Source organism: Hypanus sabinus, chromosome X1 (assembly GCF_030144855.1).
Source record: "Hypanus sabinus isolate sHypSab1 chromosome X1, sHypSab1.hap1, whole genome shotgun sequence".
Classification (NCBI taxonomy): Eukaryota; Metazoa; Chordata; class Chondrichthyes; order Myliobatiformes; family Dasyatidae; genus Hypanus; species Hypanus sabinus.
Genome location: NC_082738.1, coordinates 34,742,611 through 34,764,975, shown reverse-complemented (window position 1 = coordinate 34,764,975; position 22,365 = coordinate 34,742,611). Strand labels below are relative to the sequence as shown.

At 41.7% G+C, this 22,365-nt stretch overlaps 1 protein-coding gene across 2 annotated transcripts in view; it reads right to left on the bottom strand.

Moving 5' to 3' along the window:
* The window catches only part of nemp1 (nuclear envelope integral membrane protein 1), a 47,416-nt gene extending 36,967 nt beyond the window's left edge, over nucleotides 1–10,449 (bottom strand). Inside the window, exons 1-2 of one of the 2 annotated variants that reach the window (XM_059956336.1) lie at nucleotides 10,274–10,449; nucleotides 6,493–6,614 (exon numbers count right to left, since the gene is read on the bottom strand). In XM_059956336.1, the coding sequence (XP_059812319.1) occupies nucleotides 6,493–6,614; nucleotides 10,274–10,424 (273 nt within the window). In that variant the 5' untranslated portion in view covers nucleotides 10,425–10,449. The remainder of the gene's footprint in view (nucleotides 1–6,492; nucleotides 6,615–10,273) is intronic. The other variant, XM_059956335.1, reaches the window with a different exon arrangement.
* Nucleotides 10,450–22,365: the final 11,916 nt, after the last annotated feature.

Below are 22,365 nucleotides of genomic sequence, written 5' to 3'. Positions count from 1 at the left end.
AGAGCTCATATGTCTAAAGATAAACTTGCTCGATTCTATTCTCATATTAACCCTCAATGTGACAGATGTCATTCAGAAGTGGCCTCACTGACCCATATGTTTTGGTCATGTCCCACTTTACATAATTACTGGAAGGACATATTTACTACTATTTCCTCAATTTGGAATATAGATTTACAACCTCATTTTATTACTGCAATTTTTGGCATACCAAATGAAGATGGTAATCAGTTTTCCCCTTCAATCAGACGAATGATTGCTTTTGTAACATTAATGGCCAGAAGGTCTATATTACAAAATTGGAAAGAAGTAAATCCTCCTACCACGTTTCAGTGGTTTTCTCAAACTATTTCTTATCTGAGCCTGGAAAAAATTAGAAGCACTATTTTTGACTCATCAATTAAATTTGAAGAAACTTGGAGACCGTTTATTCGACATTTTCATATGAATTAATTTGGCCTTTTCCAGACCTTCTTTCTGCTTATTCATGTTCAGGTATGGAGTTCCGGAGTTTGTTGACACTATCATATACTTGTAAACTATTATTATTGCCCATGTTAGTTTAGTTTAGTGTTTTATTTTTCTTAATATATACTTTTTTTCACATATTTTCAAATTTTTTTTTCTCTTTTAATGGCTATTTTTGTTTTTTTTTTCATATATAATCATATGGACTTGATTGATTAAGGTATTTTTTTTCTGCTGATGTTTAATAGGATATTGTTATCTTATTATCAACGTGATTTCAAGTCTATTGTATTCATAATTTACTCATTATTATGTTATGTTTTTTTATATGTATATGTGAAAATCAATAAAAAAAATTGAAAAAGAAAGAAAGACACACAAAGTCACGTTACTGACCAAGCCTGCTCTTCTCAAGAAAGATCTGTTTAACAGCACCATGCCTCAATCAAAATAACTTTCAGAGGACCTTAGAAGAATTGTAGAGATGCACGAAGCTGGAAAAGCCTACAAAAGCATTTCTAAATACCAGAGTGTTTATCAGACCACAGTAAGAGAAATTGTCTACAAATGGAGGAACCTCAGTACTGTTGTTACTCTCCCTGGGAGTGGATATCCTGCAAAGATCACACCAAGAGCACAACATGTAATGCTGAAGGAGATGAAAAAGAACCCAAGAGTAACAACAAAAGACCTGCAGAAACCTCTAGAACTTGTTAAAGTCTTGGCTTGTGTGTCCACTATAAGAAAAACACTGAACAACAATGGTGTTCATGAAAAGATACCACGGAGGAAACCACTGTTCTTCAAAGAAAAAATGCTGCACATCCCAAATTTGCAAAAGACCACCTGGATGTTCTATAATGCTTCTGGGATGATGTTCTGTGGACAAGTGAGACAAAAGTTGACCTTTTTGGCAGAAATGTACATCACTATGTTTGGAGGAAAAAGGGCACTGCACACCAACATCAAAACCTCATCCCAACTGTGAAGCATGGTGGAAGGAGCATCATGGTTTGGGGCTGCTTGGCTGCCTCAGGGCCTGGACAGCTTGCAGTCGTTGAGGAAACAATGAATTCAAAATTGTATTCAGACATTTTACAGGAGAATGTCAGGGTAACAGTCCGTCACCTGAAGCTTAATAGAAGTTGGATAATGCAACAAGACAATGATCCGAAAGATAAGAGAAAAACAACAGAATGGTTTAAAAAGAACAAAATTTGTGTTTAGTAATGTCCTGGCCTTAATCCTGGAGAAATGTTGTGGAAGGACCTGAAGCAAGCAGTTCATGCAAGAAAGCCCACCAACATCCCAGAGTTGAAGCAGTTTTGTAAGGAGGAATGGCCTAAAATTCCTCCAAGCCAATGTGCAGGATTGATTAACAGTTACCAGAAACGTCTGGTTGAAATTATTGCTATACAAAGGCCTCACACCAGTTCCTGAAAGCAAAGGTTCACATTTATTTTCCAACAAATACATGTAGTATTGGATCATTTTCTCAATAAATAAATGAACAAGTATAATTTTTTTGTGTTATTTATTTAATTGAGTTCTCTTTATCTAGTTTTAGGACTTGCATGAAAATCTGATCACATTTTAGGTCATATGCAGAAATAGAGAAAATCCTACAAGGTTCATAAACTCTCTAGCACCACTGTAATTTTCAAAAAATATAAGCATGCATTTAAGGTTTTGCACATATAGTTTGCATGTTTTAAAAGTCACAGAATGTGGGTATTGTTGGAAGGATGGCATTTATTACAACTAATTGGCATGGGCAAGGAGGTGTAGCCCCCTTGAGCTGCTGCAATATGTTTGGTAAAGCAACTGCTGGCAAAAGGGAAGAAACCTTCAGAATCATTTACTGAATCAGAATCAAGTTTAATATTACTGGAATATGTGACAAAGTCAGTTGTTTTGTGGCAGCAATACTTTGTAATAAATAAATCTATAGATAGATATAGATATAAAATTAAATAACTTGTGAGAAAAGAGCAAAAAAAAAGAAAAACAAGTGAGGTAGTGTACATGGGCTCAATGTTCATTCAAATATCTGATGGTAGAGGGGAAGAAGCTGTTCCTAAAATGTTAACTGTGTGCCTTCAGGCTCCTGTATGACCTCTTCAATGGTAGCAATGAGAAGAGGGCATGTCCTGGATGATGGAGGTCCTTAACTACGGATACTGTCTTTTTGAGGCATCATCTTTTGAAGGGGTCCTCGATGCTGGGGAGGCTAGTGCCCATAATGTAGCTGGCTGAGTTTACAACTTTCTGCAGCATTTTCCAATCCTGTGCAGTGGCCCCTCCATACCAGACGATAATGAAACCATTAGAATGCTCTTCACGGCACATCTGTAGAAATTTGCAGAAGTCTTTGGTGACATACCAAGTCTCCTCAAACTCTTAATGAAATATAGCCACTATCAAGCCTTCTTTGTAATTGCATCAATCAGTTGGACCTAGGATAGATCTTCAGAGATGTTGACACCCAGGAACTTGAAACTGCTCACCCTTTCCACTGCTGATCCCCCAATGAGGACTACTGTGTGTTCCCCTGACTTCCCCTTATTGATATCCACAATCAATTTCTTGGTCTTACTAACATTGAGTGCATGGTTGTTGCTGCAACAGCTGATCTGTCTTGCTCCTGTACGCCTCCTCATCTGCCAGCAATATCATCGGCAATTTTTTAAGATGGTATTTGAGCTGTGTCTACTCACACAGTCGTGAGTGTAGAGAGAGTAGAGCAGTGGGCTAAGCACACATCCTTGAGGTGCACCAGTGTTTATTGTCAGCGAGGAGATGATTTGTTGTGACTGCTGTCTCCTGGTGAGAAATTCAAGGATCCAGTTGCAGAGGGTGGTATAGAGACACACATTTCGGAGTTTGTTGATTAATGCTGAGGGTATGACTGTGTGAATGCTGAGCTCTAATCAATAAACACCAGCCATTATCCAGGTGATCCAAGGCCAAGTGGAAAGCCACCGAAATTACGCCTGCTGTTGACTTATTGTGGCAATGGACAAATTGCAGCATGTCCAGGTCCTTGCCTAGGCAGGAGTTGATTCTGGGAATGACAAACCTCTGAAAGCATTTCATCACAGCAGATGCCCCATAAGTTTAAACCCAGCAAAAATAAAGGAATGACCAATAAATTTTCAGGATACCAAGACTTGCAGAGAGCCTTTAAGACACAGTACCAGCTGCAGACTAGTCAGGTGCTGTTGAAGAAGCTGTAGCAAGTTACTGTGGTATATCTTGCAGAGGGTACACACCAGAGCCATGATACATCAGCAGTGAAGAGCCTAAAGCATTTAGCATGGTGAATAGGATGCCAATCAAGTAGACCACCAGGACTGTTTTATGCAGAATTGTACTTACACTAAGCACAGGATAATAGCAGTAGAGCACCTGGCCCCTCAAACCTGCCCCATCATTTAATATGAACTTGGCTGATCTACCCCAGGCCTTAATTCCTATTCTATGCCAATTCCAAGCAGTTCTCAATTCCCTGACCTTTCAAATATTTATCAACCTCCTCTCTAAATACCTCCGGTGATCTAATCTCCCCAACCCCAATGGTGCAGAATTCTACAGATTCACCATGCAAGAAGAAATTCTGATACACCTCAGTTTTATGTGAATGCTTTCTTATATTTGAGCCATGTTCCCTCATAAAATCATTAGTTTCAATAAGGTCACATCTCATTCTTCCAAATTCCGATAAATACAGATCCAATCACTATAGCTGCACATGATATAACTTTCTCATCCTGAAATACGAATATATACAGTACTCTGGATATGGCCTCATAAACTTCCTGTACGATTGCAACAAATTTCTCTATTTTTAAACTCCAACTCCCATTCCAATAAAGGTCAATATGCCATTTGACTTCAAATACTTGCTCGCTTTTTTTGAGTTTCAATCACAACACCTAGATCCCTTTCTACTGCACTCATCTACAGTCTCTCTATTTTAGCTAGTCTTCCCTTTAACAAATGGGGAGTAACCCACCACACTCCCAATCTATGCCTTGTATGTGGGGAGAAAAAATTTTTGTAGTGCAAAGGTGATTCACCTGCTACAGGATAGCTATCCAGCCTCTGACCCGCCTTGAGTCGCAATATTTATGGGGCTGTTCCAATTAATTTTTTTTGTTATTCCTTTTTACAAAATTTTTCTGTCATGATTTGTCTTGCTTATTTTATCATTTGCATTACATTTAAACATACCTCCTTCAGAGGGCAACAGGTATGAAATCATAAAGGCTACAAGTTTTAACTGGCTCCTACTACCACTGACCATCCTCGGTCTTCCCATAAGCTTATGTCACATTCCCCTTAAAAATTCTCTCAAGCAGGTCCAAGTTACCAGGACTCCCCATAGTCCTGAATCCTCTCAAATATTTATCCAACTCCCTTGAATAATACAATTGAATACGTGTTCACTACTATGCCCAGCAGTGCATCTAGACCCTCAATTCTTGTTGTGTAATTCTCCTCTCATCACTTTTCAGCGGCATGGTAGTATGGCAGTTAGCATAATCGCTTCATAGTGCGAGCAATTACCGTTCGGGGTTTGATTCCTGCCACTGTCTGTAAGCAGTATGCACATCCTCCCAGTGACCACTTGGGTTTCCTCCATGTGCTTCAGTTTACTCCCACATTTCAAAGTCATATTGGTTAGGGTTAGTAAGCTGTGGGCATGCTATGGTGCTGGAAGCATGGAGACACTTGTGCGCTGCCCCCAGCTATATCCTTAGAATGTGCTGATTGTTGATGCAAACGATGTATATGTATATGTGACAAGTAAAACTAATCGTTTGGTGCTTTTGCCAGTCACCTTCATTGTATGCCCCTTGGTTCTCAACACTTCTATCAATGAGCACAGAGTTCCTCTTTCTTCTCCACTTAATAATCTTCATAATTTTACATTTGTCACCATAAATCTGCCATTTAACCACCCATTCCACCAGCTTGTCTATATTTCCTTGAAGTCCATTGCTATTTCATGAATCACGATGCCTCCTAGTTTTATGTCATCTATGAATCACAAGGACATCTTCAAGAGGTATTGCCTCAAGAAGACAGCACCCATTATTAGGGCTCTCACCAGCCAGGACATGCCCTCTTCTCACTACCATCAGAGAGAGGTACAGGAGCCTGAAGGTGCACACTCAACAATTCAGGAACAGCTGCTTCCCCTCAGTCATCAAATTTCTGAACAGTCCATGAACGCTACCTCCTTATTCCTTTTTTCTTTGTGCTATTTATTTTGTATTTAATAGTAATTTTATGTATTTGCACTGTACTGCTGCTGCAAAACAAAAAAAACCACATCATCCATGAAAATGACAATAAATCTTATTCTGCTAGTCACCACTCTATTCAGAGATAGAACCAAGATTCCAGCAAAACATTTTACCTTGGTGAACATGACACAAAAGTACTCATTTAGAACCTCAGCCATACCCTTTGTAACTATTCTTTCTGATGTTTGATCGGCCTCCTCTCCTCTTACAATCCTTTTCCTGATCACTTCAGAATATTTTGGATCCCTCTTTATGTTTGCTACCAGACTTTTCTTGTGCTCTCTCATTGCTCAGAATTAATTTTACAAATTTAAAAAGCACAGCTTAGAAAAAAAGTAATTTTTTGTGACTAAAGGAAAAACAGGATGAACTATAAATAACCAAAGTAACTTCCCCAATTAAATCTCAGCTGGAAAGGATTAGGAGAATGATTGGGCAGCTTTAAGAGGCTGCTCAGGTACAGTCGAGATGCATTCCTGTAAGTGGAATAGGGAGAGCAACTGAGGTTCCCTGGGTGATAAAATGTAAAGAGTAGGATAAAACAGGAAAAAAGGCATATAAAAGACATGAGCTTGACAAGCTGAACTAGATTTGAATACACGTTCTAGAGAAGTGAAAAAGGAAACAAAAGACAAAAACAGGAATAGACTAGCGAATATATCAAATGAAAGGCATATTAACTACAACTGAGTTGGCCTGGAAAGGATCCTACCTGAATGCGTGTCCAAGTCTCTCTCCATCCAGGTAACAAAGTATTTTTAAAGCAAAAGGTTTTCTGTTCATTGAAGAACTGGTTTTTCCCTTCGTCAATGTAGGTAATTTTTTCGCTTCCTTCTGCAAATAAATGTTTCAAGAAATACGTAAATTACTAAGTTACTCACCAAATAACCATCTTGACAACTGCGGAAAAAAAATCCTGCAGTTAGTTCCAGGTGGTCAGATGACTACACAAGATCATTAGAACAGCTATGGTGGCCTACAAACTCTTTTTACTAAGACCTTTCAATAGGAACAGATCAGGTAGGAATAACACCTGAAGCTTAAGTCACCAAGGGTGACAAAGTCTTCCAATAAACTGTAAAGATTACCTAATACTTCAATACACAGGTTACCACTAGCAAGTATCCCAACTTAAAAACAATGCCAGCATGGATAGACGCCAGAAAGCAACAAAGGGATAAAAAGGAAAACATCGCTAATTCAACAAATCAGAAACCATGTTACTGCTCAGGTCAGTCAAGATTTGTACAGAGAAAAAAAAATCTCAAGTTAATAACGAGTTCACACAGTTTAAATAACATGGTTCATGATGAGAAGGCAAACTGCACTAACAAGAGGGGAGAAGAAATAAGGAGACCAATGAACGAAAATAAGAATCAAGGGCAACAGAGGCAAGAAAGAGCAGTGAAGCAGTAATGTTGGTTGTAGTGGGGATGGCCACACAGTCAAAAGGAGCAGTCGGCAGTGAAAAGTGTGTTGATGAAATCTCTAATGACTACAAACAAATGGGCAATTTGGGGTGGAAAAAGATGTACTTTACCTAAACCTCTCATAATCATATGTACTTCTATCAGGTTACCCCTTTGGCTGAGCTTGTTTTCCCAGGAGCAATTTAATTTCTCCCCACAACTAAGTCCATTAATCCAGACAACATCCTGGTGAATCACTTCTGCACTCTCTACAGCACAATTACATCCTTCCTATAGTATGACGACCAAAAATGCACACAGTACTCTCAAAGTTTAGCTTAACCAGGTTTGTAAAGTTGCAACTTAACATCCCAATTCTTCTATTTTAGGTCCCAACACATGAAAATAAGCATGCCACAAAATGCATCACATCACACTTGTCAGGACTAAACTCTATTTGCCAATGCTACGCTTAATTTTTCAACTGATCTATATCCTGCTGTACTCTTGAACAACCTATCCACAACAAACATGTGTCATCTGCATATTTAATAATCATACCACCTAACTTCATATCCTAGTTATTACTATACATCACCATCACAAACAGCAAAGATAACAGCATTGATTCATGTGATACTCAACTAGTTAGTCTTCTAGTCGAAGAAATATCCTTCCACACTACCACCAAGCCAGTTTTGGATCCAATTAACAAGTTCATCTTGGATCCTATGTCAGTTATCCTACCTTGCAGGACCTTTTTAAATGCCTTACTCAAGTACATAGACATCAACTGCTCTGCCTTTATCAATCTTCTTAGCTACAGCACCTCTTCAAAAAAAAAGTCAAATTAGTGAGGCAGTATTTCCCCCATACAAGACTTTTCTGACTATCCCTAATCAGCCTGATTTTACAAATTAACAAATCCTCATCCTCAGAGTTTTCTCGAATATTTTCCCTACTACTGGTAGAAGACTTACCAGCCTGCAATTACCTGCTTTACACCTGCTGCACTTCTAAAATAAAAGAGTGATGCAAGCTCTCTCCCAACCTTCTGGTACCTTATCTGTGGCTAATGACATTGAAAATATTTACATCAAGACACTAGCAGTCTTCTTCCCTGTTTCAAATAGTATTCTAGGATAGATCTCATCCAATCTTAGGGTTATCAACCCTATGTCTCCAAGACTTCTAACACTTCTTCCATTCCTATATGGTCTAACAATCAACATCTCCCTCCCTTCTTGGTGAATTCAGACAAGCATTTAGGAGCTCAACCACACGCCCTGTCTCTCTGCAGACTACCACTTTATCCCTTACTACAACTTTGTTCCTAATGTTCTTATGGAGTGCTTAGGAGGTGACAGGTCCTGATGGAGTAACTGGAGGGTTCTCAAAACTGGATGTTCAAAGACATTTTCAATCTCTCACTGCTGCAGTTGGAAGTTTCCACCTGCTTCAAAAGGGCAACAATCATACCAGTGCCCAAGAACAGGGTGAGCTACTTAACAACTGTCATCCAGTAGCACTCAGATCTGCAGTGATGCTTTGAGAGGATGGTTGTGGCTAGAATTAACGCAAGGACCTGGACCCACTGCAATCTAGGTTTATGGTGGATGCGATCTCATTAGCTCTGCACATGGCTTTGGATTACCGGGACCTACGTCAGGATGCTGTTCATTGACTACAGCTCAGCATTTAACACCATCATTCCTACAGTCCTGATTAAAAAGCTCCATGACCTGGGCCTCTGTACCTCCCTCTGCAATTGGATCCTTGACTTCTTAACCAGAAGACCACAATCTGTGCAGATTGGAAATAACATCTCCACCTCGCTAACAATCAACCCTGGTGCACCTCAGGGGTGTGTGCCTACCCCACTGCTCTACTCTCTCTACACCCATGACTGAGTGGCTAGGCACAGCTCAAATACCATCTATAAATTTGCTGATGATACTATTGTCAGAATTTCAGATGGTGACGAGGAGGCGTACAGGAGTGAGATAGATCGGCTAATTGAGTGGTGTCACAGCAGCAACCTTGCACTCGACATCAGTAAGACCAAAGAGCTGATTGTGAACTTCAGAAAGGCTAACATGAGGGAACACACACCAGTCCTCATAGAGGGATCAGAAGTGGAAAGAGTGAACAATTTCAAGTTCCAGTGTGTCAATATCTCTGAAGATCTATCCTAGGCAAAACATATCGATGCAGCTACAAAGAAGGCACTATATTTTTTATTAGAGTTTGAGGAGATTTGGTATGTCTCCAAAGACACTCACAAATTTATACAGATATACCATGGAGAGCATTCTAACTGGCTGCATCACCATCTGGTGGGGGGGGGGGGGGGGGGGGAGAGAGAAAACACTGCACAAGATCAAAATAAGATGCAGAAAGTTGTAACCTTAAGTCAGCACCATCATGGGCATTAGCCCCCATAGTATCCAAGACATCTTCAAGATGTGATGCCTCAAAAAGACAACATCCATCATTAAGGACCTCCAGCACCCAGGGCATGCCCTTTACTCATTGCTACCATCAGGTAGAAGGTACAGAAGCCTGAAGGCACACACTCAGCAATTCAGGAACAGTTTCTTCCCCTCTGCCATCCGATTCCTAAATGGACATTGAATCCTTGAACACTATCCCAATACTTTTTTTTTATTTTTGCGGTACTTAGGTAACTAGTTAACGTATATTTACTGTATTTCACTTTTTTTTTTGCGCTGCTCTGTATTGCATTGTACTGCTGCCGCAAAGACAACTAATTTTACGACATATACTGATGATATTAAACCTGAATCTTAATTCTGAAACCTTAACAGTGGGTGGCTGTTGGTCTATCAAGTTATTACTTATGTCACATTTATTTTAATATCCATACTCTCAGCACAAAAAGTGGGTGAGTGAGTGCCAGGATAATATTTATTATGGGCCAACACCACCTCCCTCCACGCAGCGGCCAGCCTAGCAGAGGAAGCTCATCGCCCTCGCTTTCTAGCTTGCACCCAGGGAAAGGGACCGATACAGAGACCCGAACACCGGCGATGTTGTCACAACACAACCTCACCCTATCCATACCTGCCGTGCAAAATGGTGTAGCTAAAAGCAAAAATGCCGCCGAAACCAATAACACATATCGACCTTTCTTCAGTAAAGCGCCAAAAAAATTCATCCCTCCCGCCATGGACGCTACAGGCCTCTCTGACGTTACACTGCAACCGAACTTCATCCCATCATCGCTCTCTCCGCTGATTGACAGGACTCGCCCACCAATCCACTTGCTTCTAAATGGCCAAGTATCCAACCAACCAACCAACGTAGAACAGAGGCGAGACTTCCTTCTGCCAACATAGAATCGATGACCTTTCAGTTTTCAGCTCGATGGGTTTGCGTGACCGGAACAGCTGGAAGTAGTTTTAAAAGGGCAGAAAAGAAACGTAATGTCGTTGATTTTTTTAAATTAATTTCTGGCTTGAATACATTAATAGTTTGACGGACCCGTGCAAAAAGTTGCCCAATGTTACACAAGAACATACAAGGTCCCTCAAGCGCGCCCTACTATTCAACATGATATGGACGATCTGCCCCAGGCTTTATCTCCTCTTAGAAATATAGAAACCCTACAGCACAATACAGGCCCTTCGGCCCACAAAGTTATGCCGAACATGCCCTTACCTTAGAAATTACTAGGCTTACCTTTAGCCCTCTATTTTTCTAAGCTCAATGTACCGATCTAAAAGTCTGTTGAAAGACCCTATTGTATCCGCCTCCACCACCGTTGCCGGCAGCCCATTCCACACACTCACCACTCTCTAAGTAAAAAACTTACCGCCGACACCTCCTCTGTACCTACTCTCCAGCACCTTAAACCTGTGTCCTCTTGTGGCAACCATTTCAGCCCTGGGAAAAAGCTGATTATCCACACGATCAATGCCTCTCATCATCTTAAACACCTCTATCAGGTCACCTCTCATCCTCCACCTCTCCAGGGAGAAAAGGCTGAGTTCACTCAACCTAAGGCATGCTCCCCAATCCAGACAACATCCTTGTAAATCTCTGCACCCTCTCTATGTCTTCCACATCCTTCCTGTAGTGAGGCAACCAGAACTGAGCACAGTACTCCAAGTGGGGTCTGACCAGGGTCCTATATAGCTGCAACATTACCTCTTGGCTCCTAAATTCAATTCCACAATTGATGAGGGCCAATACACCATACACCTTCTTAACCACAGAGTCAACCTGTGCAGCAGCTTTGAGCATTCTATGGACTCGGACCCCAAGATCCCTCTGATCCTCCACACTGCCGAGAGTATTACCATTAATACTATATTCTGTCATCATATTTGACCTACCAAAATGAACCACTTCACTCTTATCTGGGTTGAACTCCCTCTGCCACTTCTTAGCCCAGTTTTGCATCCTATCAATGCCCCACTGTAACCTCTGACAACCCTCCACACTATCCACAACACCTCCAACCTTTGTGTCATCAGCAAACTTACTAACCCATCCCTCCACTTTCTTATCCAGGTCATTTATAAAAATCACAAAGGTGTAAGAGTCCCAAAACAGATACCTGAGGCACACCATTGGTCACCGGCCTCCATGCAGAATATGACCCATCTACAACCACTCTTTGCCTTCTGTGGGCAAGCCAGTTCTGGATCCACAAAGCAATGTCCCCTTAGATCCCATTCCTCCTTACTTTCTCAATGAGCCTTTCATGGGGTACCTTATCAAATGCCTTGCTGAAATCCATATACACTACATCTACTGCTCTACCTTCATCAATGTGTTTAGTCACATCCTCAAAAAATTCAATCAGGCTCGTAAGGCACGACCTGCCTTTCACAAAGCTATGCTGGCTACTCCTATTCATTTTATACCTCTCCAAATGTTCATAAATCCTGCCTCTCAAGTTCTTCTCCACCAACTTACCAACCACTGAAATAAGGCTCACAGGTCTATAATTTCCTGGACTATCTCCAATTCCTTTCTTGAATAAAGGAACAACATCCGCAACCCTCCAATCCTCCGGAACCTCTCACGTCCCTATTGATGATGCAAAGATCATCGCCAGAGGCTCAGCAATCTCCTCCCTCACTTCCCACAGTAGCCTGGGGTACATTTTGTCTGGTCCCGGTGACTTATCCAACTTGATGCTTTCCAAAAGGTCCAGCACATCTTCTTTCTTAATATCGACATGCTCAAGCTTTTCAGTCTGCTGCAAGTCATCACTACAATCACCAAGATCCTTTTCCATAGTGAATACTGAAATAAAGTATTCATTAAGTACCTCTGCTATTTCCTCCGGTTCCATACACACTTTCCCACTGTCATACTTGATAGCTCCTGTTCTTTCACATCTTATCTTCTTGCTCTTCACATATTTGTAGAATGCCTTGGGGTTTTCCTTAATCCTGCCCACCAAGGCCTTCTCATGGCCCCTTCTGGCTCTCCTAATTTCCTTCTTAAGCTCCTTCCTGATTAGCCTTATAATCTTCTAGATCTCTAACATTACCTAGCTCTCGGAACCATTTGTAAGTTTTTCTTTTCTTCTTGACTAGATTTGTTACAGCCTTTGCACACCACGGTTCCTGTACCCTACCATAACTTACCTATCTTATTGGAATGTACCTGTGTAGAACTCCACACAAATATCCCCTGAACATTTGCCACATTTCTTCTGTACTTTTCCCTGAGAACATCTGTTCCCAATTTAAGCTTCCAATTTCCTGCTTGATAGCCTCATAATTCCCCTTACTCCAATTAAACGCTTTTCTAACCTGTCTGTTCCTATCTCTCTCCAATGCTATTGTAAAGGAGATAGAATTATAATCACTATCTCCAAAATGCTCTCCCACTGAGAGATCTGACACCTGACCAGGTTCATTTCCCAATACCAAATCAAGTACAGCCTCTCCTCTTGTAGACTTATCTATATATTGTGGCAAGAAACCTTCCTGAACACACCTAACAAACTCCACCCCACCTAAACCCCTTGCTCTAGGGAAATGCCAGTCGATATTTTTTAAATTAAAATCTCCCGACAACTCTGTTATTATTACACCTTTCCAGGATCTGTTCCCCTATCTGCTCCTCGATATCCCTGTTACTATAGGGCGGCCTATAAAAAAAACACCCAGTAAAGTTATTGATCCCTTTCTGTTCCTAACCTCCACCCACAGAGACAATCCCTCCATGGCGTCCACCTTTTCTGTAGCTGTGACACTATCTCTGATCAACAGTGCCACAACCCCACCCCTTTTGCCTGCCTCCCTGTCCTTTCTGAAACATCTAAAACCCAGCACTTGAAGTAACCATTCCTGTACCTGAGCCATCCGAGTCTCTGTAATGGCCACCACATCATAGCTCCAAGTACTTATCCACGCTCTAAGCTCATCCGCTTTGTTCACAATACTCTTTGCATTAATATAGACACATCTCAAACCGTCGGTCTGAGTACATCCCTTCTTTGTCACCTGCCTATCCTCCCTCTCACACTGTCTACAAGCTTTCTCTATTTGTGAGCCAACCTCCTCTTCCCCAGTCTCTTCAGTTCGGTTCCCACCCCCCCAACAATTCTAGTTTAAAGTCTCCCCAGCAGCCTTAGCAAACCTCCCCGCCAGGATATTGGTCCCCCTGGGATTCAAGTGCAACCCGTCCTTTTTGTACAGGTCACTTCTGCCCCAAAAGAGGTCCCAATGATCCAGAAATCTGAATCCCTGCTCCCGCTCCAATCCCTCAGCCGTGCATTTATCCTCCACCTTATTCTATTCCTATACTCACTGTCGCGTGGCACAGGCAGTAATCCCGAGATTACTACCTTTGCAGACCTGCTTCTCAACTTCCTTCCTAACTCCCTGTAGACTTTTTTCAGGACCTTTTCCCTTTTCATATCTAAGTCGTTGGTATCAATATGTATCACAACCTCTGGCTTTTCCCCCCTCCACTGCAGGATATTTTGGATGTGATCCGAAACATCCCGGACCCTGGCACCTGGGAGGCAAACCTGTGTCCTGCATCCACAGAATCACCTGTCTGACCCCCTAACTATAGAGTCCCCTATCACTACTGCCTTCCTCTTCCTTTCCCTACCCTTCTGAGCCACAGGGCCAGACTCTGTGCCAGAGGCGCAGCCACTGTTGCCTCCCCCAGGTAGGCTGTCCCCCCCCAACAGTACTCAGACAGGAGTACTTATTGTCAAGGGGTACAGCCACGGGGGTAATCTCTAGAATCTGATTCTTCCCCTTCCCCCTCCTGACTGTGATCCACTTGTCTGTCTCCCGTGGCCCTGGGGTGACCACCTGCCTATAACTCCTTTCTATCACCTCCTCGTTCTCCCTGACCAGACGAAGGTCATTGAGCTGCATCTCCAGTTCCCTAACACAGTACTCCAAATTATTGTACACACATCCAACTGCACACAATACTTCCTCACCAATGTATTATACAACTGCAATATAACATCCCAACTCCTGTACTCAATACATTGATTTATGAAGGCCAATGAGCCATAAGCTTTCTTTACGACCCTACCTACTTGTGATGCCACTTTCAATGAATTATGGACCTGTATTTCCAGATTCCTTTGCTCTACCGCACTTCTCAGTGCCCAACTGTTTGCTATGTAAGACCTACCCTGGTTGGTCCTACTGAAGTGCAATACCTCACAATTGTCTGCATTAAGTTCTATCTGCCATTTTTCCATCTGGTCCAGATCTTGCTGCAAGCCATGATAGCCTTCCTTGCTGTCCATTACACCCCCCAATCTTGGTGTTATCTGCAAATTTGCTGATCCAGTTAACCACATTATTCATCATCCAGATCATTGATAAAGATGACAAATGACAAAGGACCCTGTGGCACACCACTAGTCACAGGCCTCCAGTCAGAGACAGCCTTGTACTACCTCTCTCTGGCTTCTCCCACAACACCAATGTCTAATCCAACTTACTACCTCATCTTGAATGCCAAGCGACTGAACCTTCTTGACCAGCCTTGCTAAAGTCCACATAGACAGCATCCACTGCCTTACCTTCATCCAATTTCCTGGTAACCTACTCAAAAAACTCAATAAGATAGGTTAAACATGATCTACCATGCACAAAGCCATGCTGACTATCCTTAATCAGTCCATGTCTATCCAAATACTTACACTGATATATCCGGTCCCTGAGAAGACCATCTTTAATTTCTTTAACCATTCATGATAGGACAAGTCTCTCATGCCAGGAATAAGCCTAATGAATCTCTTTTAGACTGCATCCAATGCAAGTATATCCTTTCTTAAACAAGGGGATGAAAACTGTACACATCACTCCAGATACAGATTCGTTAATACCACCCACACACACACTTGTCACAATACTTCCCTGTTAGAGGGATGAGTTGCAAGTGTAACAAGGGGACAAAATTGAAAAATGTGACAAATACAGGACTAAAGGTGTTATGTTTGAATGCCCACAGTATATGAAATAAGGTAGATGATCATGTAGCACAGTTGGAGATTGGCAGATATGACATTGTGTGTATCGTGGAATCATGGCTGGAAAATGATTATAGCTGGGAGCTTAATATCCAACGATACACAATCTATCAAAAGGACAGACAGGTAGGCAGAGGAGGAGGAGGAGTGGCTGTGGGTAAAAAATGATATCAAATCCCTAGAAAGAGGTGATATAGGATCGGAAGATTTAGAATCCTTGTAGGTAGAGTTAAGAAACTGCAAGGGTAAGAAGACCCTAATGGGAGATATTTACAGGCCTCCAAACAGTAGCCAGGATGTGGTCTACAAATTGCAGCAAGAGATAGAAAAAGCATGTTAAAAAGGCAAGCTTACGTTAATCATGGGGGATTACGGCATGCAACTGGGAAAATAAAGTTGATGCTGATCCCATGAGAGGGAATTTGTGGAATGCCTCCAAGATGGCTTTTCAGAGCAGCTTGTGGTTGAGCCCACTGCAGGATCAGCTATTCTGGATTGGGTGTTGTATAATGAACCAGATATTATTAGGAAGTGTAAGGCAAAGGAACAGTGATCATAACATGACAGAATTCACCCTGCAATTTGAGAGGGAGGTGTATCAGAATTACAGTAGAGTAAAGGGAATTATAGAGGCATGAGAGAGGAGCTGGCCAAAGTTGATTGGAAGGAGACAGTAGCAGGGATGATAACAGAGCAGCAATAGCTGGAGTTTCTGGGAGCAATTCAGAAAGTGCAAGATAGATACATCCCAAAGAAGAGGAAGTATTTAAAGGCAGGATGATGCAACTGTGGCTAACAAGGGAAGTCAATGCCAATGTAAAAACAAAAGAGGACGTATAATTAAACAAAAATTAGTGGGAAGTTAGAGTAGTCAGAATTTTTTTTAAACCAACAGAAAGTAACTAAAAAACCATAAGAAGAGAAAAGATGAAATATGAATGTAAGATAGCCAATAATACCAAAAATCATACCAAAAGTTGTGTCAGATATATAAAAAGTAAAAGAGAGGCAAGAGTACATGTTAGACTGTTGGGAAATTATGCTGGAGAGGTAGAAACAGGGGACAAAGGAATAACAGACAGACTGAATAAGTGTTTTGCATCTGTCTTCACTGTGGAAGGTACTAGTAGTATGCCAGAAGTTCAAGAGTGTCAAGGGACAGAAGTGAGTGCAGTTGCTATTACTAGGGAGAAGATGCTTGGGAAACTGAAAGGAGTGAAGGTAGATAAGTCACCTGGATCAGATAGATTACACCCCAGGGTTCTAACAGAGGTAGCTGAAGAGATTGTGGGTGCATTAGTAATGATCTTTCAATAATCAATGGATTTGTGTATAGTTGCAAATGTCGCTCCACTCTTCAAGAAGTGAGGGAGGCAGAAGAAAGGAAATTGTAGGCCATTTAGCCTAACATCAGTAGCTAGGAAGATGTTGGAGTTGATTGTTAAGGATGTAGTTTTGGGGTTCTTGGAGGCACATGACAAAATAGGCCAAAGTCAGCATGGTTTTCTTGAGGGAAAATCTTGCCTGACAAATCTGTTGGAAATCTTTGAAGAAGTAACAAGCAGGATAGACAAAGGAGAATCGGAGGATGCTGTAAACTTGGATTTTCAGAAGGCCTTTGAAAAGGTGCCACATATGAGGCTGCTCAATGAGATATAAGCCCAGGGTATTACAGGAAAGGTACTGGCATGGATAGAGCATTGGAGGTAAAGAATGAGAATAAAGGGAGCCTTTTCTGATCAGCCACTGGCGATTAGTTATGTTCCCCAGGGGTCGATGTTGAGGCCACTTTTCACATTGTATGTCAACAATCTGTATGATGAAATTAATAGCTTTTTAGCTAAGTTAATGGATGATACAAAGATATGTGGTGGGGCAGGCAGTGTTGAGGAAGCAGAGAAGCTGCAGAAGGACTTGGAAAGATTAGGAGAATAGGCAAAGAGGTGGCAAATGGAATACAGCGTCGGGAGGTGTATGTTCATGACCTTTGGTAGAATGAATAAAATCATAGACTATATTCTAGATGGGGAGAAAATTCAAAAATCTGTGGTGCATAAGGATTTGGGAGTCCTTGTGCAGCATTTTCCCTAAAGGTTAATTTAGCGTTGAATCGGTGGTGAGGAATGCAAATGCAATGTTAGCATTTATTTCAAGTGGACTAGAATATAAAAGTATGGATGTAATGTTGAGGCTTTATACGGCACTGGTAAGACCTCATGTGGAGTATTGTGAGTAGCTTTGGGCCCCTTATTTAAGAAAGGATGTGCTGACATTGGGGAGGGTTCAGAAGAGGGTCACTAAAATTATTTTGGGAATGAAAGGGTTAACATACGAGCAGTGATTGAAGGCTCTGGAAATGTACCCACTGGAGTTCAGAAGAATGAGTGAGAATCTCATTGGAACCTATCGAATGTTGAAAGGCCTAGATAGAGTGGATGTGAAGGGGATGTTTTCTTTGATGGGGGAGGGCACAGCTTCAAAGTAGAGGGACGTCCATTTAGAACAGAAATTAGGAGGAATTTCTTTAGGCAGAGGGTGGTGAATCTGTGGAATTCATTACCACAGGCGGTTTTGGAGGTCAAGTCATTGAGTATATTTATGGTGGAGGTTGATAGGTTCTTGATTAGTTAGGGCATGAAAGGTTATGGGGGGAAGACAGGAGAATTGGGTTGAAAGGGAAATGGATCAGTCATGATGAAATGGCAGTGCAGACTCGATGTATAGTACTGAATGGCCTAATTCTGCTCCTATGTCTTATGGTCTTATTTCTAAACTCCAATACCAATTGCAATAAAGGTCACTACATTGGTCCCAAGCTCAGTTATGAAAGGAAGAGGTTTGGGAATACAGCTAGCAATCCAATCCCGTAAAAATCCAGAGCCACAGGAATGGCAACAGAAGCTCCAGAGATTGAAGTAAGTTGAGTTCTGTTTAATTACTGACCCAAGCCAACTAATCGGAGGAAATGCCGACTTGGGGGGGGGGGGGTGTGGAATTCAAAGGAAATCTAGAGTGTTGCACCCATGTGTTCCTTGGGAACATCTGGTGGCATACTACAAGAGACATTGACTGGGCTCCTGTAACACAGGTAATCCATGTACTTCATGTGGAAGCATATCAAACAAAGAATGAGGTTAGAAGCACAGGAAAAATAGGACAATTGCAAAAACAACATAGTATACCCCAGCTCTTTCAATGTTCTTATTTCTAAAACTTGGAGTAAAGTTGCTTTGAATCTTGTGATTTGATATGCAGAAGTCTAAGCAGTACTGTTGGCAGCATGTTTCATTATTTTATTCCAACTCTATACAAAACGCCCTTCATTTACTTCCTGTTTTATTTCACCATATTTGTGGTCAAACTGGGAAAATACAAGTCTCAGATGCCAGATTCGGCCATATCATATCTGTAGCTCCTTCCGGTGATGGGGGATTTTTGTTACTTGAAGTTTTTGTTTCACAAAATGGAACCAAATCAGACAGCCGGTTATGTTCCATACTTGCAACATAATAAAACCCCTCCCCTGCATTCTACACTTACACTTGCCTCACTTCCAAAGGCCCCGTTCCTTTATCATGCCTTTAACTGTTTATTCAAATATTTCACTTATGAAACTGCTTTTTGATCATATGAAATGACCATTTTTTTCAAAGCTGGATACAGATATTTTAAAAGGTGGAAAAAGCTCAGAGTATGGGTTGCACAGCTAGGGCAAGGGGTTGTCATTTATTGATAGGAACTGGGCTAAAAATTCACAAGGGTGCAGTAATAAAGTGGTAATTTCACTGGATCAGCACTTGAGGGATCCAGACTAGGAGGTTTAGTGTTAATTTTCACTAAAAGGAACATCAATGTATTATCAAGGAAGAAGGAATCTGCATTGGATAGGAAACTGCTGGAGGCAGTATTTCCTTGCACTTTGTTCTTGGTGACAAAGGTCACTGGTTTAGCAGGTGCTGTTAGACTGGTTTGGGCAAATGAAGTGCTATGCACCATGTAGATGGTACCCACTGTTGCTACTGTATGGTGGTTGTGGAGGAATACATGTATAGAGTGGAGAATGTCCCAGCTTACAGAGCAAAATGGGCTGCTTTGCCCTGGATGCTGTCAAACGTGTGTTGTTAAAGTGGTACTTAAACAGGCAAGTGGAAAATACTCCACCACATTCCTGATTTGTGCCTTGTAAGAAGTGGAAAGGCTTTTGGGTGTCAGGAGGTGAATTTCCTGCTGCTGGGCTCCTCCTGAAGCCACAATATTTATGTGGCCATTTGCCAGCTGAGTTTCTGCTCATTGGTGATTCCCAGGATGTTGATGGTGGGGAACTCAACAATGGTGATTCCATTGAATGTCAAAAGTAGGTGATTAGATTTTCATTTCTATTGACTTCAGTGGAAAGGATGCAAAACCTTCATCACTTCTCTAGGTCCAATTTAGAATCTCAACCTACACACCAGACCTATCTTTTTCCATATTTACTTTGAAACTAATGGCATTATGATAACTAGATGCAAAGTTTCAAAGGTTTCAAAGGTACATTTGATGTCAGAGAAATGTATACGATATACATCCTGAAATGCTTTTTCTTCGCAAACATCCACAAAAACAGAGGAGTGCCCCAAAGAGTGAATGACAGTTAAATGTTAGAACCCCAAAGTCCCCTCCAGCTCCCCTCCCTCCCGTGTGTAAACGGCAGCAAGCAACGATCCGCCCACCCTTACACAAACTTCTGTCACCTGCCCTGCCTCATTCCCTAATAACAGATCAAGTATCACACACTCTCTCATTGGGACTTCTACGTACTGATTAAGGAAACTTCCTTTTGCAGCATGGGAGTCCCAGTCAATATGTGGAAAGTTAAAATCACCTATCACAACCTTATGTTTCTTACAACAGTCTGTGTACACTCTTCAAATTTGTTCCTCTAAATGCCACGGACTATTGGACGGTCTATAATATAGCCCGATTAACATGGTCATGCCTTTCTTATTCCTCAGTTCCTCCCATTAAGCCTCACCAGACAAATTCTTCAGTCTGTTCTGACTGAGCACTGCCATGACATTATCCCTGACTAGTAACGCCACCCCTCCCACTCTGTCGCATCTAAAACAACAGAACCCAGGAATAATGAGCTGCCAGTCCTGCCCCTCCCATAACCAAGTCTCACTAATAGCTACAATATCTCCATCTATGACCTGAGTTCATCTCCCTTTCCTACAATACTCCTTGCATTGAAATAATATGCAGCTCAAATCATTAGTCACACCATGCTCAACCATTTGATTCCTGTCTTTGTCTGAGGTCTTAACAACATCTGTCTCAATTACCTCTCCACTATCTGTCCTGGCACTCTGGTCCCCCTCCTCCTGCAACTCTAGAACCATACAACATTACAGCACAGAAACAGGCCTTTTGGCCCTTCTTGGCCATGCCAAACCATTTTTCTGCCTAGTCCCACTGACTTGCACCTAGACCATATCCCTCCAAACCTCTCTCATCCATGTACCTGTCCAAGTTTTTCTTAAATGTCAAAAGTGAGCCCGCATTTACCACTTTATCTGGCAGCTCATTCCACACTCCCACCACTCTCTGTGTGAAGAAGCCCCCCCAATGTTCCCTTTAAACTTTTCCCTCTTAACCCATGTCCTCTGGTTTTTTTCTCCCCTAGTCTCAGTTGAAAAAACCTGTTTGCATTCACTCTATCTATACCCATCATAATTTTATATACCTCTATCAAATCTCCCCTCATTCTTCTACGCTCCAGGGAATAAAGTCCTAACCTATTCAACCTTTCTTTGTAACTCAGTTTCTCAAGTCCCGGCAACATCCTTGTAAACCTTCCCTGCACTCTTTCAACCTTATTAATATCCTTCCTGTAATTTGGTGACCAAAACTGTACACAATACTCCAAATTCGGCCTCACCAATTTGTCACAAAGAAAAAAAATATAGAATAAGTCCCTGAGTGGCATCTCTATAGATTGTCCTGGTCCAGCTTGTTCTTCCACTGAATGAACACTGGAAGGCAGCACTGACAAGGAGGGGCTATCACCCAACCTGGTACGGATTCCAGTGCACCCAATAGAAGCCCCTACTCTCTCCCACACAACCTCGAGTCTCTTCTTCTAGGCAGCTGCAACAGGCAACCCTGCAGTGTAAAATCCTTGTCACTACTGAGGTAATGCAGCTCCTCTGCTGTCAGTCTCTGCAGTAAACCGGACTGGAAGTATTCTACATTACCAATATCTAGCAAGGTCTTGCTATCACAAGACAATCAATCAGTCCGTGTTTTGGATCGTGTACCATCTCAGCACAACAATATGTGTGAGATGTCCACACAAGTCCAGGTGACAACCCAACAACAGTACGCAGTAAGTCTGGCTGGACGATTGTAGCAGAACATCTGATGGTGACAAGAAGGCATACAGGAGTGAGATAGATCAGCTGGTTGAGTGCTGTTTCAGCAACAGCCTTGCACTTAATGTCATTAAGACCAAAGAACTGATTGCAGACATAAAGGATAAGATGAAGGGACATACACTAGTCCTCAATGAGGGATCAGAAGTGGAAAGGGTAAGCAATTTCAAATTGCTGGGTGTCAAAATCTTTTATTTATTTAATGATTTGTTGGTTTTTTAATTCTTTGATTGACATACAGTGTGGTATAGGTCCTTCGGGTCCTTCAA